The sequence below is a fragment of the Gallinula chloropus genome (assembly GCF_964237585.1).
Source record: "Gallinula chloropus genome assembly, chromosome: 25".
Taxonomy (NCBI): Eukaryota; Metazoa; Chordata; class Aves; order Gruiformes; family Rallidae; genus Gallinula; species Gallinula chloropus.
In genome coordinates this window covers 6,098,424-6,114,902 of record NC_140110.1, presented here as the reverse complement: position 1 = coordinate 6,114,902, position 16,479 = coordinate 6,098,424, and the positions used below count along the sequence as shown (strand labels likewise).

Sequence of the window (16,479 nt, the reverse complement as noted above, 5' to 3'; positions counted from 1 at the left end):
CCACATTGATGAAGCCAAGGGGAAAGAGCCTGTCTTGGAAGTGATGAATCATTTCTGGATGAACTTTTCTCAGTTGTGCTGCCAAAATCCCAGTTCTCCTTACCACCCAAGTCCTCCATCCCCTTCACCCATCCACCCTCACCACAAACTTCTCTGAGATGGGGTAGTAGTCCTTATGCAGCTCAGAATCTGCCAGGTCTTGGAGCAGTGCTAGGACACCCTGGTTATCTCCTCACTGTTGAGGCTGGGTAAAAGTGCCCGCCCAGCTGCATCCCCATCCCTTGGTGAACATTAGGTAGGAGCAAGACTTTTGACACCACAGCATCCTTGTCAAGCAAACTTGTAAGAGTGGAGGGGATGGGTGGACAGTGAGGTGGGTGTGGAACTGTCTGAATGGAAGGCTTGGAGGGTTGTGGTAAGTGGCTCAGAGTCTAGTTGGAGGCCTGTAACCAGTGATGTGCACCAAGGGTCAGCGCTTTGGTCTTATTCAGCATATACACCCGTGACTGAAACGAGGGGACAGTGTCTTCTCCTGGTGAGACTAAACTGGGAGGAGTGGCTGATGCACCAGAAGGCTGCACTGCCTTTCAGAGAGCCATGGACAGGCTGGAGAGTTGGGCAGAGAGGATGCAAATGAAAGGCAAGTGTCCTGCATCTAGAGAAGAATAACCCCAGGCAGCAGTATAGGGTAGGGGTTGACCGGCTGGGAAGCAGCACTGCAGAGAAGGACCTGGGAGTTCTGTTTGACAACAACCTCTCCAGCAGCCAGCACTGTCAATGGGACCATCAGTGGGATCCTGGGGTGCATTAAGAAGAGCGTGGCCAGCAGGTTGAGAGAGGTTCTTCTCCCCCTCTACTCTGCCCTGGCAAAGGCCACATGTGGAGTTCTGGGTCCAGTTCTGGGCTCCCCAGTTCAAGAATGAGAGGGAACTACTGGAAAGAATCCGGCAAACAGCTCCGATGTTGGTGAGGGGTCTGGAGCATCTCTTGCATGAGGATTTACTGGAACACTAGCTTGTGTAGAGCTTCTCAACAACCAGCATGTCAAATCCTTAACGAGAGGGCACTGGAAAGGAGGAGTTATCCCTTTCCAAAGTAATCAGCTTCCAGTGTCACAAACAACCCAGCATCTCCAGCTTTTTCGACACGTGACTTTCTTGAAAGTGTGATTTATTCTGCTTTTATAATTCTAGATCATTTCAAAAGCTCTGCACACCAAGTAGGTGAAGTGCTTCCGACAGGTGGTTATGCTAAGCCAAAAAATGGCTTAGATGAGTGTAGCATGAGTGTGACAAAACTCTTGTCATTTGCTAAAGCGAGGAAGCGATAGCTACAGAGTCTTCCTTTCTTCAGGAAAAATTACAGCCAAGGCAAGTGGGAGAAAAGAATGAAGCACTGGGGTTTAACTGAAAAATCACCACAAACGTTAACGGAGGAAAAATCTTTCTGCAGATTAGTTCCAGCCAAGTTAACAGAGAACTGCGTGAGGACAAGGGAAACGTGGGACAAATGAGCATTTTTTTTATGGTTTAAGCAGATCCAGCTACCTAAGGGGAGGTTACAGAGGGGATGGTGTGAGGCTCTTGGAGGTACACAGAGCAAGAGGCAACATATCCAATTTTTTGCTGGAGAAGAGCTCTGTGGAGAAGGACCTGGGGGTCCTGGTGGGTGACAGGGTGGCCATGAGCCAGCAGTGTGCCCTGGGGGCTGAGAGAGCCAATGGGATCCTGGGGGCATCAAGAGGAGTGTGGCCAGCAGGTCACAGGAGGGGATCCTCCCCCTTTACTCTGCCCTGGTCAGGCCCCACCTGGAGTGTTGTGTCCAGTTCTGGGCTCCCTGGTATAAAAAGGACAGGGATCTCCTGGAGAGAGTCCAGAGAAGGGCCACGAAGATGATGAAGGGGCTGGAGCATCTGCCCTGTGAGGACAGGCTGAGGGAGCTGGGGCTGTTCAGCCTGGAGAAGAGAAGACTAAGGGGGGACTTAATTAAAGTTTATAATTATCTGAAGCAGGGGATGCAGGGAGAATCAGCCAGCCCCTTTTCAGTGTCTGTGGGGACAGGACAAGGGGCAATGGCTGCAAGTTGGAGCACAGGGAGTTCCACACCAACATGGGGAAGAACTTTTCCCCAGTGAGGGTGACAGAGCCCTGGGACAGGCTGCCCAGGGAGGTGGTGGAGTCTCCATCTCTGGAGAGATTCAAGACCCATCTGGATGCCTATCTGAGTGACCTGTCCTAGGGAGCTGCTTTGGCAGGGGGGTTGGACCCGATGATCTCTCGAGGTCCCTTCCAACCCCTACAATTCTATGATTCTATGAAAGGCTGAGAGAGCTGGGTCTGTTCAGCTTGGAGAAGACTGAGAAGGGATCTGATCAATGCTGATCAATATCTAAAGCATGCACTGTCAGGAGGACACCCTGTTCAGTGGTGCCCAGCGACGTGACAAAGGGCGACAGGCACGGGGTGTAAAGCAGGAAGTTCCAACTGAACATGAGTCAAATCTTTGGGGTTTTGAGGGTGTCACAGCACTGGAACAGGCTGCCCAGAGAGATGGTGGCGTCTCCTTCTCTGGAGATATACAGAAACCTCCTGGACACAATCCTGTGCAACCTTCTCTAGGTTACCCTGCTTTAGCAACTAGATTAGACTAGGTGACCTCCAGCAGTCCCTTCCAGCCCCTCCCCTGTGAAGGTGTGAACCTGAGCCTCTTCTTTTGATGGTCTCCCCCAGGAAGGGTGTGAAGGAATGCAAGAGCTGCCTGCGGGAGATCACTGACCCAGCAGAGCTTCCCTGCAGCCACATCTTCTGCACTCGCTGCATCCTGGAGTGGGGGAACAAGCAGTGTAAAATCTGCAAAGAGGAGTTCCCAGACAGCTACACCCCCATGGCTTCAGAGGCCACAAGGTATCCTGTTAAGGACAAAACCCCTCTCTGTCTCAAATGTCTTCTGCTTGATGTTCTCTGTTGGTGTAGGTGCTGGTGCCTGAAGAAAGGACCATCTTGTCTCCCTGGCTGGAGTGCTGCTTTTTGCAGAGAGAGGGGGGGACGTTGTTTCTTCCCTTGGTTGGAGGTTTACCAGCAGTCTTGGTTTTCTTCTCTCATTCCAGGGAAGCTGTTGCCTGCCACAACAAATTCAGGAGGAAATGCAACTCCTTCTTCCTTGAGTTCATCACCATGTACTTTTTGGGAGAGAGAGAGGCCCCACCTGCTGAAATCATTCAGCGACTGATACAGTTCGTGGCCTGCAAACCCAACCCTGAGCACCAGGCAGGGAAAAGGGGTAAAAGAGCTTTCCCCCTGCCTAGATCTGACTTCATGCTTTTGGAAGTCAAGTGACAGATGTCACCCTTCCTTCCTAGTGTCCAAGCTGAAAACTGAGCTGTCACCTTTCGAAGAGTGCATGGACACCAGTCCTACCATCCAGTCCTCCCTCTTGAAGCTGCTTCTGCGATGCGGGTCAGCCCTCAGGTTGCTTCAAAACCCTGTTGTTGGAACTCCTTGGCTATGTGGATGCTGATGCTCTGTGTCCCTTCCTGCCCTAGGTTCAACAATGTTAAAGGTCACTTGGAAGAATATCTGTCCCAGATGGAAGAAAAGATACTGTCCAATGAGTGTAACATGGACCATTTCTACTTTATGGTGGTGCACTGTCTGGAGGTAAGGACTTCTTGGTGTGCACTGGGAATCCCAAAGCCCATGAAAACTGGGAGCCAGCACCCCAGCTAAAACCTGTTAATCACTTCAATGACTCACCCCTCTGCATCTTTTTATTGATGAGGAACCAAAGGAGATGCTCACCCTAAAGACAAGAAGGCACAAGGAAGGAAGGAAGAGGAGGATCTTCTCAGTGATAACCCACCTCCAGGCTCCTAAAAATCATCTCTCTCTCTCTTGGGCAGGATTTTATGTATCCTTCTTCTGAAGAAGATGTCAGCCAGCTTGCTGAAAACTGCCTCTCCACTGCAGACTTGTCTGCTTTCTGCAAGCCTGAGGTCTCAAGAATTAACACTCTCCAGTTCATTGCCCAGCTCCGTCTCTCTATCAGCCAGGTGGCCTCTGTGCTTGGTCAACTTTCTGGTGAGTCCTTTTTCTTAGTGGAGCACAAGAACTGTGCCTGTCCCTGAGCATGCCTAGGACAAACCAAACACATGTCTACCCTTGGAGATTTTTGCTGGAAAATGACTTCTTTTCATTGAAATTGGAGTTGCTTTGGAGAAACTCTCCAGCTTTTCACTCCCCAGGCTTGCTGGGTTCTCCAGGGTTTCCCTACTTATTAAGGGATCCTCTGGGCATTGGCTTGACACCGTGTCTCAGCTCCTAGTGGGAACATCCTCTGGCAACCTAGGTCCTGCTGTAACCCAGCCAGCTGTAGGGACTGTGTTGGTGAAGGACACTTGTGATGTGCTGCCACTAGGGACTGGGCATAATAAGAAACCTCCTTGCCAGCTGCAGATCCTCGTGCTGCTGAGGGGAAGGAGAAAGAGCATGACCTGGTAAATGCGATGAAGAAGCTGGTGGAGAAGGCTCCAACTCCGTGGCCTCAGGTGTTCCTCATCAGAAGTCTCTGTCACACCCATGGGTTCACTTTCATGTGGAAGATCCTCCGAGCGGAGAAGTGGATTTTACCCCAAGGAGTAGAAATTTCTCAGGTGGGTTATTTAAAAGAACCTTGTGCCAAACCAGAGCTGAGAGGGGTGGGATTGACCAAGCTCGAGACCACTCAAATTGACTTGTGAGGCTCCCTTCCAGTAGAAGAGTGCAACAAGCCCCTGCAGAGTGCAGTCAACCTCCTTTTTGTGACCTTCCATGTACATCTGTGTTTTACAGGATAGAAGTGTCTGGCTGAATTCAACTCTGATCCTTTCGGTGCTGGACAAAGCACAAGACCAGCTAAAAAGCAAGGATTGCACAGAAAACCAGAGCCTGACTGTGAGTATCCATCACATCCCTGACAGGGGATCTCCACGGTTGTTGGTCTAGAACCGTTGCTTGATCTGGAAATGACGTTTTATCTGGAACTCCCCAGATAACCCAGAACCCCCTGGAAACAGGAGGATTCCATTTCTGTGTAGATGGGGAGCTATGGCTGGGGTCCCTGCTGTCGGGGAACACAAATGGGACTTTGCATGGACACTGGACATCACGGGGGAAGCCAGAGGGCCCCTCCCTGGGAGGTGCCACACCCGTTGCCTTTGCTGATGTCTGTTTTGTTCAACTTTCACAGCGTGTGATGGGACAAATGGAGAACATCCTGCGGTTGCCATCCATCCCAGATGAACTGTTGGGAGACAAGCTGAAGAAGATCATGGGTGCTTTGGGGGACAGAGAAGACCCCTGCCTGCTGGAGGTGGTCTTCCACGTGGCACTCACTCTGGCCTTGTCCCCAAGCCGCATCACCCACCTCCTCAAGAACATCTGCTACCAGCCCAGCCTCGTGAAGGTGAGTAGCGACGCCGAGGTCCACACCTCTCTCCACTCCACTGCCTGGGCTCAGCCTGTCTTGGAAGAGGTTTGGTCTTGGTCTGCTAGATGCTTTGTAGATAAGTGTCCCTCTTCTTTTTCGTGCCTTGGGCTGAGAAGTAACCGTGGCCATCCCTCTGGATCTACTCAGATGTGGATGAGATGGATGGTCCTGCCTTGTTCCCTCACTTGCTCCCCATTCCCTCAGGTTCAGCCAGGACAGAGTTAACTTTCTTTCTAGGAGCTGGTGCAGTGCTGTGTGTGGGAGTTGGGATGAGCTCAAGGTTGATAACACACTGATGGTTTAGTGGTTGCCAAGCACCTCTCAGCTTTTCACACTTGCCCTGCTAACGAGAAGGTGGGGAGCGCCCAGGAAGCTGGGAGGGGGGCACAGCCAGGGCCCAAACAAACCAATGGAGGTTTTCCACACCATGACATCATGCTCAGCATAAAGGAGGACTAGTGGGCAAGGGATGTGTGGCTCCAAGATGCACGGCTCAGGGACAGTCCAGCTTGAAGGTGGCTCTGAGGTGCATTGTCTAAATTGGGCAGTTTGCTGAGAAACTGTGTTGTGCATCTCAAATTTATACATTTTGCTATAAAGTCCTGTTCTTCTTCTTCCTTCCTCCCTTTGTTGTCCCAGTAAACTGCCTCTGCCTCAACCCAAGTGATTTGCCTTTGTCTTTATCCCTCTTCTTTTCCTTTCTTTCCTCCCTTCTCTTCCATGGGCAGGAACGGGGGGTGAGCGGGTGGCTGTGTGGTGCCCAGCTGCCAGCTGGGGCTGAACCACGACACCTCACCAGACTTTTCTCCCTGTGTTGGCTGACACTCCCTCTGCACTGCTTGCCCTTGTTGTTCCTCAGATGGGTGGGAAGTGAGCTAGGAAGACAGTTCCCCTCACACCCCACTCTCTATCTCCTTTCCTTTCCAAGGGGTCCTACCTTCCCACCATGCCTGGAGACCTGCTTTTTGATGAGAAGAACTGGAGAACTGGTCTGTCAGATAAGATTTGGAGTAAGTATTGGAATTGGCTGAATCTTGCTGCTCCTGTGCATGTCGGGGACCCTCCAGGAACTGATTTGGATCAGCCAGGGAATAGAGGGAAGGGATTGCAGGCTCATGAAGGCCATCTCTGTCCTTCTAGTGAGTCTTTCATGATGACCTGGGTGGAGCAATTTTGGGTGGCTTTTTGAGAAGCTCTAGTAGAGGCATGAGGCTGGAGGCCAGAAGGATGTTGTGGGAGACTAACCATATCCTCTTTCACATGTAGGTTGTCAGTGTGGCTTGTACTGGATCGTCACCGAAGTAAGTGTCTCCCTCTGTCTGGTCACCTTGGCAGCTCTGGCTTCTTGTGGTTCTCATTGCACCTCTGTTACCTCCATGGGGAAAAAAGCCAGGCTTGGGGTAGGCTTCTCAGGTCTCCTGTCTCCCAGAGGTGGTCATGCCCTTTGCACTGTCTTGAAACACATCTTGGGCTCTTGTTCTGGCTGTTTATACTGGGTGGTCACTACTGATGCTCTTCCTACTGTCACCTCCATGTCAAGTGGTCCCTCAGCTGCAAGAGCAGCTGCAATGCTCAGAAGCTCTTTTCACAGCCAGGCACTAAGCTAAATGGAGCTGGGATTGGTGTCTCCCCATGAGAGCCATGGAGCAAAGTGGCTGCTTCCAGATCTTGGTCACTCTCTTTCCCAAATCAGTGTTTCGACCTGTTCTGTTGGCTGTAGGGTGAAGCTGGCTGTCCTGGAGGTGTCTGTTCACAGGCACACATCTCCCCTGCCACCTCATTAGCTGTGGAAATGACCCTGTTTAGGTAGCTGGGTGGAGGACATGGAAACCCACTGGGTCCCCCCAGCTTTGCTAGATGCCTTTGGTGCCCAGCTGGACTTCTAACCTCCTCTCACTACACCCTCCCATGTCCAAATGCAGTGTGGGCTTCCCATGGAAGTGAAGAAATGCCGGTGTGGTGCTGCTGTTGGGGGAACCAACCACACACCTAAGGAAGGCTTTGTGCAGAAGGATATGTAAGTCAACCCTCCTGTCTCTGCAGCCCCAGAGGGCTTCACCCACCCAGCCATGGGCACAGGGGAAATGCCACGGGTGGCCAAGGAAAAGGTATCTGTGCCTCACAGTCCCCTTGTAGGACATGGGGGCTAATTGCTCTTTCTGAATCCAGCTCCAAGGATCAAACAGAGAAAGGGTACATCCTGGAGGGCCCTCTCTCCCGGAGAAATGAGCTGGAGAGGTGCCTGTCACCTGCCTGTGTAGGTCTGGCAAGAGCTCTGCTCCATTCCTCTCTCCTGCTGGGGACCTACGCCGACAAACAGGTAAGTGACCGCCCTGCTGTGAGGGGTGCTCAGCCTGGCTTGGGAGAGGAGACCTTCTTGGGGCCCTAAAGAGGAACCTGCCCCATCTTCCAGGCGGTTTTAGACCTGATGAAAGAGAAACCGGAGGATGTGGAAGAGTTCTTCTGGGGCCAGCTTCAGAAAGATGTTGCCTGCCTGGCAGAAGCGCTGGGCCGGAACGCAGAGGATGCTGTGTTGACGGTCCATCTGTTTCTCAAGCACCTGAGACAGGACAACTCAGCAGGTAGAGATGTTGTGAGTCTGGTAGGAAGCTCACAGGGGCTGGGCTTTAACTGGGACCAGCGCTACCAATTCCTTGTTTTCCTGGGACAGTTTCCATGCCAGGAAACCAAGGAGAAGATGAGGGATGTTGGGTGACTGCAGGCTGAACATGAGCCAGCAGTGTGCCCAGGTGGCCAAGAAGGCCAATGGCATCCTGGCTTGTATCAAAACCAGTGTGGCCAGTAGGTCTGGGGAGGTGATTGTGCCCCTGTACTGGGCACTGGTGAGGCCACACCTTGAGTACTGTCTGCAGTTCTGGGCTCCTCGCCATCAGAAGGACATTGAGGTCCTGGAGCGAGTGCAGAGAAGGGCAACCAGGCTGGGGAAGGGGCTGGAGGGCAAATCCTCTGAGGAGCAGCTGAGGGAGCTGGGGGTGTTCAGCCTGGAGAAGAGGAGGCTGAGGAGAGACCTTATCACCAATTACAACTACCTGAAGGGAGGTTGTAGAGCGGTGGGAGATGGTCTCTTCAGCCAGGTGACAGGAGATAGAACAAGGGGCAATGGGCTCAAGCTGTGCCAGGGCAGGGACAGATTGGATATTAGAAACAAATGTTTTACTGACAGAGTTGTCAGGGCTGGAACAGGCTGCCCAGGGAGGGGGTTGAGTCACCTTCCCTGGGGGTGTTCAAATAAAGGGCAGATGAGGTGCTCAGGGATCTGGTTTAGCTCAGGATGGGAATGGTTGGACTGGATGATCTTCAGAGGTCTCTCCCAACCTTGTGATTCTGTGAGGGTGGTGAACTCATCCAAAGCACTCAGGCCAGACCAGCTTGAGGGCACAGAGCAGACTGGGAGATAGTTTCTTCCAAGCAGGCACCTGTGTCCTCCCTTCTCCTCTCGGTTCCTCTGTGTCATCACACTTCCTGCTGTCAAGGAGGCCCACAGAGCTTTTGGCAGGCCCCAGTATGTCCAGGGTAAAAGCTCACATGTTGCTTTGTGTCCTCTACAGATAATACTGCAGCCTTGAGCATCCTGCCTGAGAAAAAGGACCGAGAAGAATGGGAAACCTCCTTCAAAGCCCTGGCTCAGCCCTTCTTCCAGGTAATGCCTATGCCCAGCTGCTGCTCACAGTATCACACACCCAAAGTACGGCTTTGCTAGTGACAGTGCCCGTGCCCAGACACATCTGCTGAGCTCAGGGTGTTCCCTTGGGAGAGAAAAGAGATCTGTACACTCATTTTTACATGAGGACCTCGTCCTGAGGTGATGGAGATCTCCTGGATGGTGTAGTCTCCTGCTCTGCTCCTGCAGAGAGCTGGCTTCCTGGGTGCTGTGTAAATGCCAATTCAGATCCCCCTTGGAAACCAGTTGGGTTTCTTCTGTTGGAGAAAAGAATTTGTAGGTTTCTCCCTGAGCAATTCTCTTCTTGTCCCTTTGGTGGCACATGCTTACCATACCCACCCCCCCCCTACTCCTACAGAGTCCTCATTGCTTTTCTTTGCACTGAGACCCCCTTGGGCAGCTGGGGTGATGAAGGGTGGCTCCTAACCACCCTTGGGTCCTTGCAGGAATTGGAGCAAAGCCTTAATTCTGCCAAGGAGCAGAGGATGAATGAAGGTCCCCACAGCTCCAGCCTTCTCCTGAAAATAGCCTACGGCCAGACGCCACCACTCCAAGACCTGCCCCAGGAGGGGTTGATCAACCAGCCTTGCATGTGGAGAGTCCAACCCAAAATGACCATCCAGACCTTGATGCATTTCCTACAGCAGAAAGATGGGAAAGGCACTGGAAACCCATACCCCATTCTGCTGGAGCTCTTGTCAAAGGTTTGCTGTGGGAACATCTCCTCCCTCCCAAAACACAGGCAGGCTCTGAGTAGGTTCAGTCTGGTTTGTGTCTGTAGGGCACTGGGATAACTTTTTTCCTCCCCAAGTTTCTTTGGAGTATCCAAGCAGGGCAAGGTCCTCCTTCACCTTACCCAAATGGTACCAGATGGGTTCCCTGTCTCTTGAATCACACTGAATTTCCTCACCCAGCTTGAGAACATCCAACACATCCAGCACCTGCCTGAGATCTTCCGCCTGCAGAACGCCCTGATCCACTTCTTCCAAAACAGCTACAAAGGGGAAAAATACACAGTCAGACAGTTCCTGGACCAGCCAGAACATTCAGGTGAGAGATGGATTTCCAGCATGCCTGGCATGTGGGTGTTAAGACACCCCTCAGGACCCAGATGCTGCTGCCTCTGGTCTAGGTGGTGGAGCCAGCACAAGGGCGGCTCATGGAGGCTGGTGGTGCCTCTGTGGGAACAGTTTGGGGGAAAAATTTAGGAGAGGGGGAAGGTGTCTGAGGCATTGAGGTGGATCCAGGGCTGAGCCTTCCTTTCTCCTGGGGAATTTGGTGCTGGGTGTGATTCTTCTGCCGTGAGCAAGCGAGACGGGTGAGATGAGCTTTTCAGCTCCTAAGTCACGCTGCCTGCTGGACTGATGTCACGCACGGGCTCACACGGGCTCGGAGCCCAGTCTGAGCCATCCCTCAGCACAATTTGCTGTGATGCATCCACTGATGTTTGGGATATCCTTAACCTGGGATGTCTCCTGGGAGGATGCCTTGACAGGGCTGTTTTCTTCTCTTCCTGTGCCTCCAGGGGAGCAGCGTTCGGCTTTCAGAAGAGCTATAGAGACGATCGGGAAAGTTTGGAGCAATATTAAAACAAACCCATCCAGCTCAGGTACCTGCTCTTCTGGGAAGAAAGGAGGATGGAACCTCCCTCTGTCTTTGGCTGTTTCTTCTGAGGATGCTCCAAAGTTGAGCTGCTTCCAGCAACTAGTGCAGAAAAGTCCCCTTAAAGCTTGCTTTTCACTTGTAAAAGTGACTAAAATTAAAATCCCCCTTCTGAAAATAATAAACTGTATAAAACCCCCTTCCAAGAAGACCTCAGTGAAAGGGGTGAATTTCCCACAGGGCCTGTACAATGGGTAGAAAACCCTTCCACCTTTTCACAGGCATCACCGTCCTGCCAGACTCCTTGCCAGGTGACATCAACACCAACACTGCTGTCCTGCACCTCCTCCCCACCGAGTCATCCATCAGCCACCTGGTGACCAGGTTCCTCATCCAGTTGCAAAACAGCTGTGTTGACACAGCTGCACAGGTCACCAGGGAGAGGCAAAGGTAGGTCTTGAGCCACTCACCTCAGGGCTTATCTGTCTCCTCCATAAAAGGCTTCAGGAGGGGCTCTCAGGGCTTGCATGGGACTTGAAGGGGGGTGCTGGCAGCCCTGTGATGATCACTGGGAGGTCCTGGGGGCTTGGTGTTCAGCACAGCGAGTCCTTGAGGTCTTCTGACCACACAGGGCAACCTTTTCTCTCCCAGATCCATCTCTGCAGAAGAGGTGAAGCCCTCCTCTGTCCTGGCTGTAACCAAGAGCGATCTGCTGACCATGGCACTTGCCAACTTCCAGTATGAGATAGATGAAGATGGCACCAAGACTACCTACTTGGACTTCCAGATGCTGCAGCGGCAAGTGGTTCATCGCTTCATCACTGGGAAACCCATCATCAAGGCTCAGGTGAGCTCAGCACGGGCCAAGTTGGGTGGTCCCAGACCAGCAGCGGGGTTTTGGGGGTGGGGGGGTGGGGGGTGTCTGTTTCCAGCCTCTTTCTTGATGGAGTTAGAAGACTCCAAAGCTGGAGGCATTGGCAAATTCCTGCTGTGTGGGCCCTGTCTCTTTCCCTGGGTTTTGAAGGGCTGCCACGGCCAGAAACTGCTGCTTTGGTCCTGAAAGGGTGGCCTGGAAGATATCATGAGGACCTCTAGCCCTGCCCTTTGGGAAAGGAAGCCACCCTGGTTTATTGAGGACAAGGGATGAGTTGGTAGCTGTTGAGAGAACTTCAAGAGGCATCTTCCAGGGCTCAGTCTGGTCCAAAGTGGGACTCTGAATGCTCTTGGGGGAGCACATCTCTGGCTGGGGCTGTTGGGTTCCAGTCTGTGAAAAGGAAGGACAAGTCTTGCAGCAGGTGAGGTGTGCATGCTCCACTAAAAGCAGAGATCAGTCCCTTCTGGCTGTTCCTGGGACCCTTTTGGCCCTTGGAAATGGCTCCCAAGAGGACTTTCTCTATCGCCTTACTGGGGATGAAGGTGAGGTGGTGAGCTCCCCACATCCTCCTTCATGGACACACACACATTCCTCCAGCCCTCAGGAACCTCCCCTGATCTCCCTAACACCACAGTGGCCTCAGAAGGCCAGTGACCACCTCTGGGGACAAACCACAGGCTCAGATTTCCTGGGCTGAACTTCCCTGCTGGTCCCTCTGAAGCGACACCAGGTTCATCACCATCTGTCCCCAAATCCTTTCCAGACGGCTCCAGCCATCGTGCTCAACAACGTGAGGACCCTCCAGGCCACCAAGATGAAAGTCAGAGACCAGCTGCCCCAGGTAGGAAACCAGCCACTGGTTTTGTCCTCCAGCCCAACCCTGAGGTGTCCCCTCCCATCCCATCACACAGGGGGGGAGGGGCATTGGCTACCAGACAGAGAGGTGAGAAGACCCAAAGCCATCTCAAGTAGAGGGATGGAGATCTGGCAGGGCCCAGTTGTCCTGCACCAGGGCGATGGGCAGGCTGGGATGGAATCCTGCTGGGGTGGTCCCAGGCCTTGCTAGGTCATTCTCTGACATTCTTGCTTCCAGGAGCTGCTCAGTGTCAACCAGCAGAAGCGCATCATGGAAGAGGCCTGCTCTATTAATGCCCTCTCCAAGGCCCTGGCCAGCTTGAAGGTGGCAGCTGAGTTCCTGGCTGTGACAGGGGGTGACCCAGAGTGTTCCCTGCCAGAGTATGTCCAGCAGGAGCTGCGGATGGATGCCAGTGCAAAGCAGTTCCAGGATGTGCCGGTGGGTGGGAAGCTCAGGGCAGGTGGGACATAAGGCTCTTGTGTCCTCTTCCTGGTGGCCACCCCTGCCACTGTGGGCAGCCCTTCGTGTCCCCTCTGGCCCCCACATCCTTCACATGCTGCAGGGTGCCCAGACTGGGAGTCTCCTTCTCAGAGCAAAGAGGCCCTTGAGAGCATGGGGGGAGGTGAGAGGGTTGGCTGGGTGGGGCAGGGTCTTCATTCCCTGCCTACCAACACCTTGGGAAAAAGCTCAGGCAACTGTGGATGACCCTGGGGCACCTCCAGCTGGGAGATGCTGGAGCCAAGGGTCTGGAGATGCACCCACTTGGATGCTTGATCTGGGCAGTGGAGGTGAAGCCACTGGGGGATGTTGGTGGCTCATTGTGTCCTCCTCCAGGACAGAATCACAGAATCACCAGGTTGGAAGAGACCTTTGAAGATCATCCAGTCCAACCATTCCCATCCTGTGCTAAACCAGATCCCTGAGCACCTCATCCCCCCTTGGTTTGAACACCCCCAGGGATGGGGACTCAACCCCCGCCCTGGGCAGAGGTGGAGCCTGGTGGAGATGGGACCTTTCCAAGGACTTGAATGTCTCACTCTGTCTGCTTTCTTCAGGTGGTGCCCAACACCCAGCTAAAGCACATTCTGTCCCTGTGGAAGGTCCTGGCAGCTCGCAGGTCCATGCTGTTGGTCCAGATGAACCAGGTGAGGGAGATGAGGGGAGAGGATTTGCTTTTCCAGGAGGAGAAAGGAAACCTGTGTTGCTAGAGGCAGGCAGCACTTTTGACATCCCTGTCTCTTCCCTTCCCTGGGTAAAAACAAGGTCTCTGTCCCATCCTGAAGAGAATCCACTTCCCTGAGTAGTTTCCAGACTGGTTTGTGTCTTGGAAGCTCTCTGGTGGCCCTGATGCCAGGTTCAAGGACACAAGAGGGTTGTGGTGGTCTTTGCAGGATCCCTTCTGCCTGGTGCCCAGGCAGTTTCAAGGGGAGCTGGATCCAGAGGAAGCAAAAGCACTGGCCTCTGCACTGTCCAACACCAACCTCGACCTCTTCCTCATCGAGCTCCATGAGATGATAACAGTGGGGCTGTCTGGGTTTGATCCTGAACATGAGTAAGTGCAGGTCACGTCCTGGGGACAGCCAGAGTGGTGGCACAAATTACAGCTTCACGGGAGGGTTTGGCTGGTGAGAGACCTCTGAAGCTCTCAGGTCCACATTCTGCCCCAGAGAGGATATTCAAGGCCTTCTCTGGTGATGTGGGGATGGAGCTTCATCTTTGGAGATGTGCTGATCACCCCTGAGAGAAAGAGGTTTTCTTATGCCCAGCTACCAGCTGACTCACAGGCTCCTTGTGCCACTGGAGATCACTCCAGAGTGGCCCCTTGCATGAGGCACTGGCCATTGCTGAGCAGCAGTTTAGGCCACTATTAAGGCCCCACCACTGACCAGCAACCTTGGCCAAGACAGTGTTTGTTGCACACACCAAACGCTGGCCAGGGGCTGGTTTCTGGAGGTAGTGAGAGACCCATCCCACCTTCACCCACTCAACCCCCTTCTCTACCTCACCCACAGGCTGCAGGATGCCTTTAAGTTCTTCCTGGAAGACAACCAAGTCCCTGACACCTCTGTGGCCACCCTCACAGATGCCCTGGACCCAGAAATCCCTGTCAAGAATATCCTGTCTGTCTGGAGGACAGCTGTGAAGAGCAGCCAGATCAATGTCCCTGCCTACTGCCAGGAGAGGCCAGGCCAAGGCAGCCATTAGCCCTCTTGCCACGGTGACCCCCACTGGTGGCTTGTATGGCACAGAGGGGACGTTAACCAGTAACCCCAGCTCTGGAGACACGTGGGGTTCTGGGAGCAGATAGAGCCTCTGAACCCCCAAACTCCTTCTCCCCCCATTTCCTGAAGTGGGGTGAGAACCTCTTACCCCAGGCCCACCACTGTCCCCAGGAAGGACCCCCCCAGGTCTTCCCACCCCTCAAACCCTGCCCAGCCACAGCAGGACCCTGGGGAACAGTCCCCACAGCCACATCCCCAACGCTGCTGCCCACCCCCCCTGCCCTTGGTTTGCCAACCCCCAGCATCCCCAGTGGGAGGGCTGGGATGCTCTACCACCCCAGTGCTGCCCAAGGGTCGCTCCTGCACCTTCCCATCCCCATTGCTGGTGGCCTTTGCCACGCCCTGTCCTTCCTGTCCCTTCCCACATCATTAAATACTCAAGGACCCACCTTGGTTCTGTGTCCTTCCTCTGGGAGTAGTGGAGGTGACCTGGCTGCTGTCACGGGTGCAACCACCCCTTGTAAGGGGGGGAGGGACACTGTGGGGCTCAAGAGGCCTCCAGGAGGCACTGCTGGAGGAGCTGGAGGCCAGAGCTTCTGCACCCTGACTTCCACTGATGGCCAGGGCCAAGAAAGGCCACGTCCACCCTGGTTGATGCTGCCCCCAGTGCTCCCAGGACACCTCAGTGCACCCAGGGTTTGACCTGCACGGTGAGCTGTCTGCCTGCTTCCTGGGCAAGGAGGTCCAGACCCAAAGCTGTCCACTCCACACCCTTCCTGCAGTTATCTGTAGGCATTGATGAGACTCTCCCTTCTTTCTGCTCCAGGCTGGACCATCCAAGCTCCTTCCAGAAGAGCTGCTCCAGTCACTTCATCATCATCTTTGCTGGTCCTTGGTGGGCTGGGTTAAAGCTCTGCGTGTCCATCAGGACAGCGCGTTGGCTGAGACCCACTTGGTCTGGTGAATCCCAGCAGTCAGAATCCCAGACTGGGCTGGGTTGGAAGGGACCCCAAGGGTCCCAGAGCTCCAACCCCCTGCCACAGGCAGGGCCACCAACCTCCAGGCCTGGAGCTACACAAGGTTGCCCAGGGCCCCATCCAACCTGGCCTTGGACACCCCCAGGGATGGGGCACCCACCCCCTCTCTGGGCAGCTGATCCCATCCCCATCCCCATCTCCATCCCCATCTCATCTCCATCCCAATCCCAATCTTATCCCCATCCCCATCCCAATCCCCATCTCATTCCCATTCCCATCCCCATTTCCATCCCAATCTCATCCCCATCCCATCTTATCCCCCTCCCTATCCCATCTCCATCCCCATGCCATCCCCATCCCCAGCTCCATCCCAATCCCCATTTTATCCCCATCCCATCCCCATCTCATCCCCATCCCAATCCCCATCTTATCCCCATCTCCATCCCCATCTCATCCCCATCTCATCTCCATCCCAATCCCAATTTTATCCCCCTCCCCATCTCATCTCCATCCCAATCCCAATCTTATCCCCATCTCCATCCCCATCCCCATCTCATTCCCATTCCCATCCCCATCCCAATCCCCATCTCATCCCCATCCCCATCCCCATCTCCATCCCATCCCATCTCCATCCCAATCTCATCCCCATCCCATCTTATCCCCCTCCCCATCCCATCTCCATCCCCATCTCCATCCCCATCTCATCTCCATCCCAATCCCAATCTTTTCCCCATCTCCATCCCCATCCCCATCTCATTTCCATTCCCATCCCCATCCCAATCCCCATCTCATCCCCATCCCCA

The 16,479-nt window shown here is 53.8% G+C and overlaps 1 protein-coding gene across 1 annotated transcript in view; it reads left to right on the top strand.

Moving 5' to 3' along the window:
• Positions 1-15,139, top strand: part of LOC311200933 (E3 ubiquitin-protein ligase rnf213-alpha-like) — a gene marked incomplete at its 5' end in the record, with an annotated part of 45,017 nt that extends 29,878 nt beyond the window's left edge. Inside the window, 24 exons of the mRNA XM_084275236.1 lie at positions 2,730-2,903; positions 3,107-3,279; positions 3,359-3,455; positions 3,542-3,558; positions 3,966-4,076; positions 4,452-4,648; positions 4,827-4,928; positions 5,224-5,439; positions 6,392-6,473; positions 6,730-6,764; positions 7,386-7,480; positions 7,633-7,783; positions 7,877-8,045; positions 9,033-9,124; positions 9,592-9,849; positions 10,060-10,195; positions 10,671-10,754; positions 11,029-11,197; positions 11,399-11,594; positions 12,385-12,462; positions 12,715-12,915; positions 13,533-13,622; positions 13,869-14,029; positions 14,490-15,139. Of these exons, the coding sequence (XP_084131362.1) occupies positions 2,730-2,903; positions 3,107-3,279; positions 3,359-3,455; positions 3,542-3,558; positions 3,966-4,076; positions 4,452-4,648; positions 4,827-4,928; positions 5,224-5,439; positions 6,392-6,473; positions 6,730-6,764; positions 7,386-7,480; positions 7,633-7,783; positions 7,877-8,045; positions 9,033-9,124; positions 9,592-9,849; positions 10,060-10,195; positions 10,671-10,754; positions 11,029-11,197; positions 11,399-11,594; positions 12,385-12,462; positions 12,715-12,915; positions 13,533-13,622; positions 13,869-14,029; positions 14,490-14,682 (3,277 nt within the window). The 3' untranslated portion in view covers positions 14,683-15,139. The remainder of the gene's footprint in view (positions 1-2,729; positions 2,904-3,106; positions 3,280-3,358; positions 3,456-3,541; positions 3,559-3,965; positions 4,077-4,451; positions 4,649-4,826; positions 4,929-5,223; positions 5,440-6,391; positions 6,474-6,729; positions 6,765-7,385; positions 7,481-7,632; positions 7,784-7,876; positions 8,046-9,032; positions 9,125-9,591; positions 9,850-10,059; positions 10,196-10,670; positions 10,755-11,028; positions 11,198-11,398; positions 11,595-12,384; positions 12,463-12,714; positions 12,916-13,532; positions 13,623-13,868; positions 14,030-14,489) is intronic.
• Between the last annotated feature and the right edge of the window lie 1,340 nt (positions 15,140-16,479).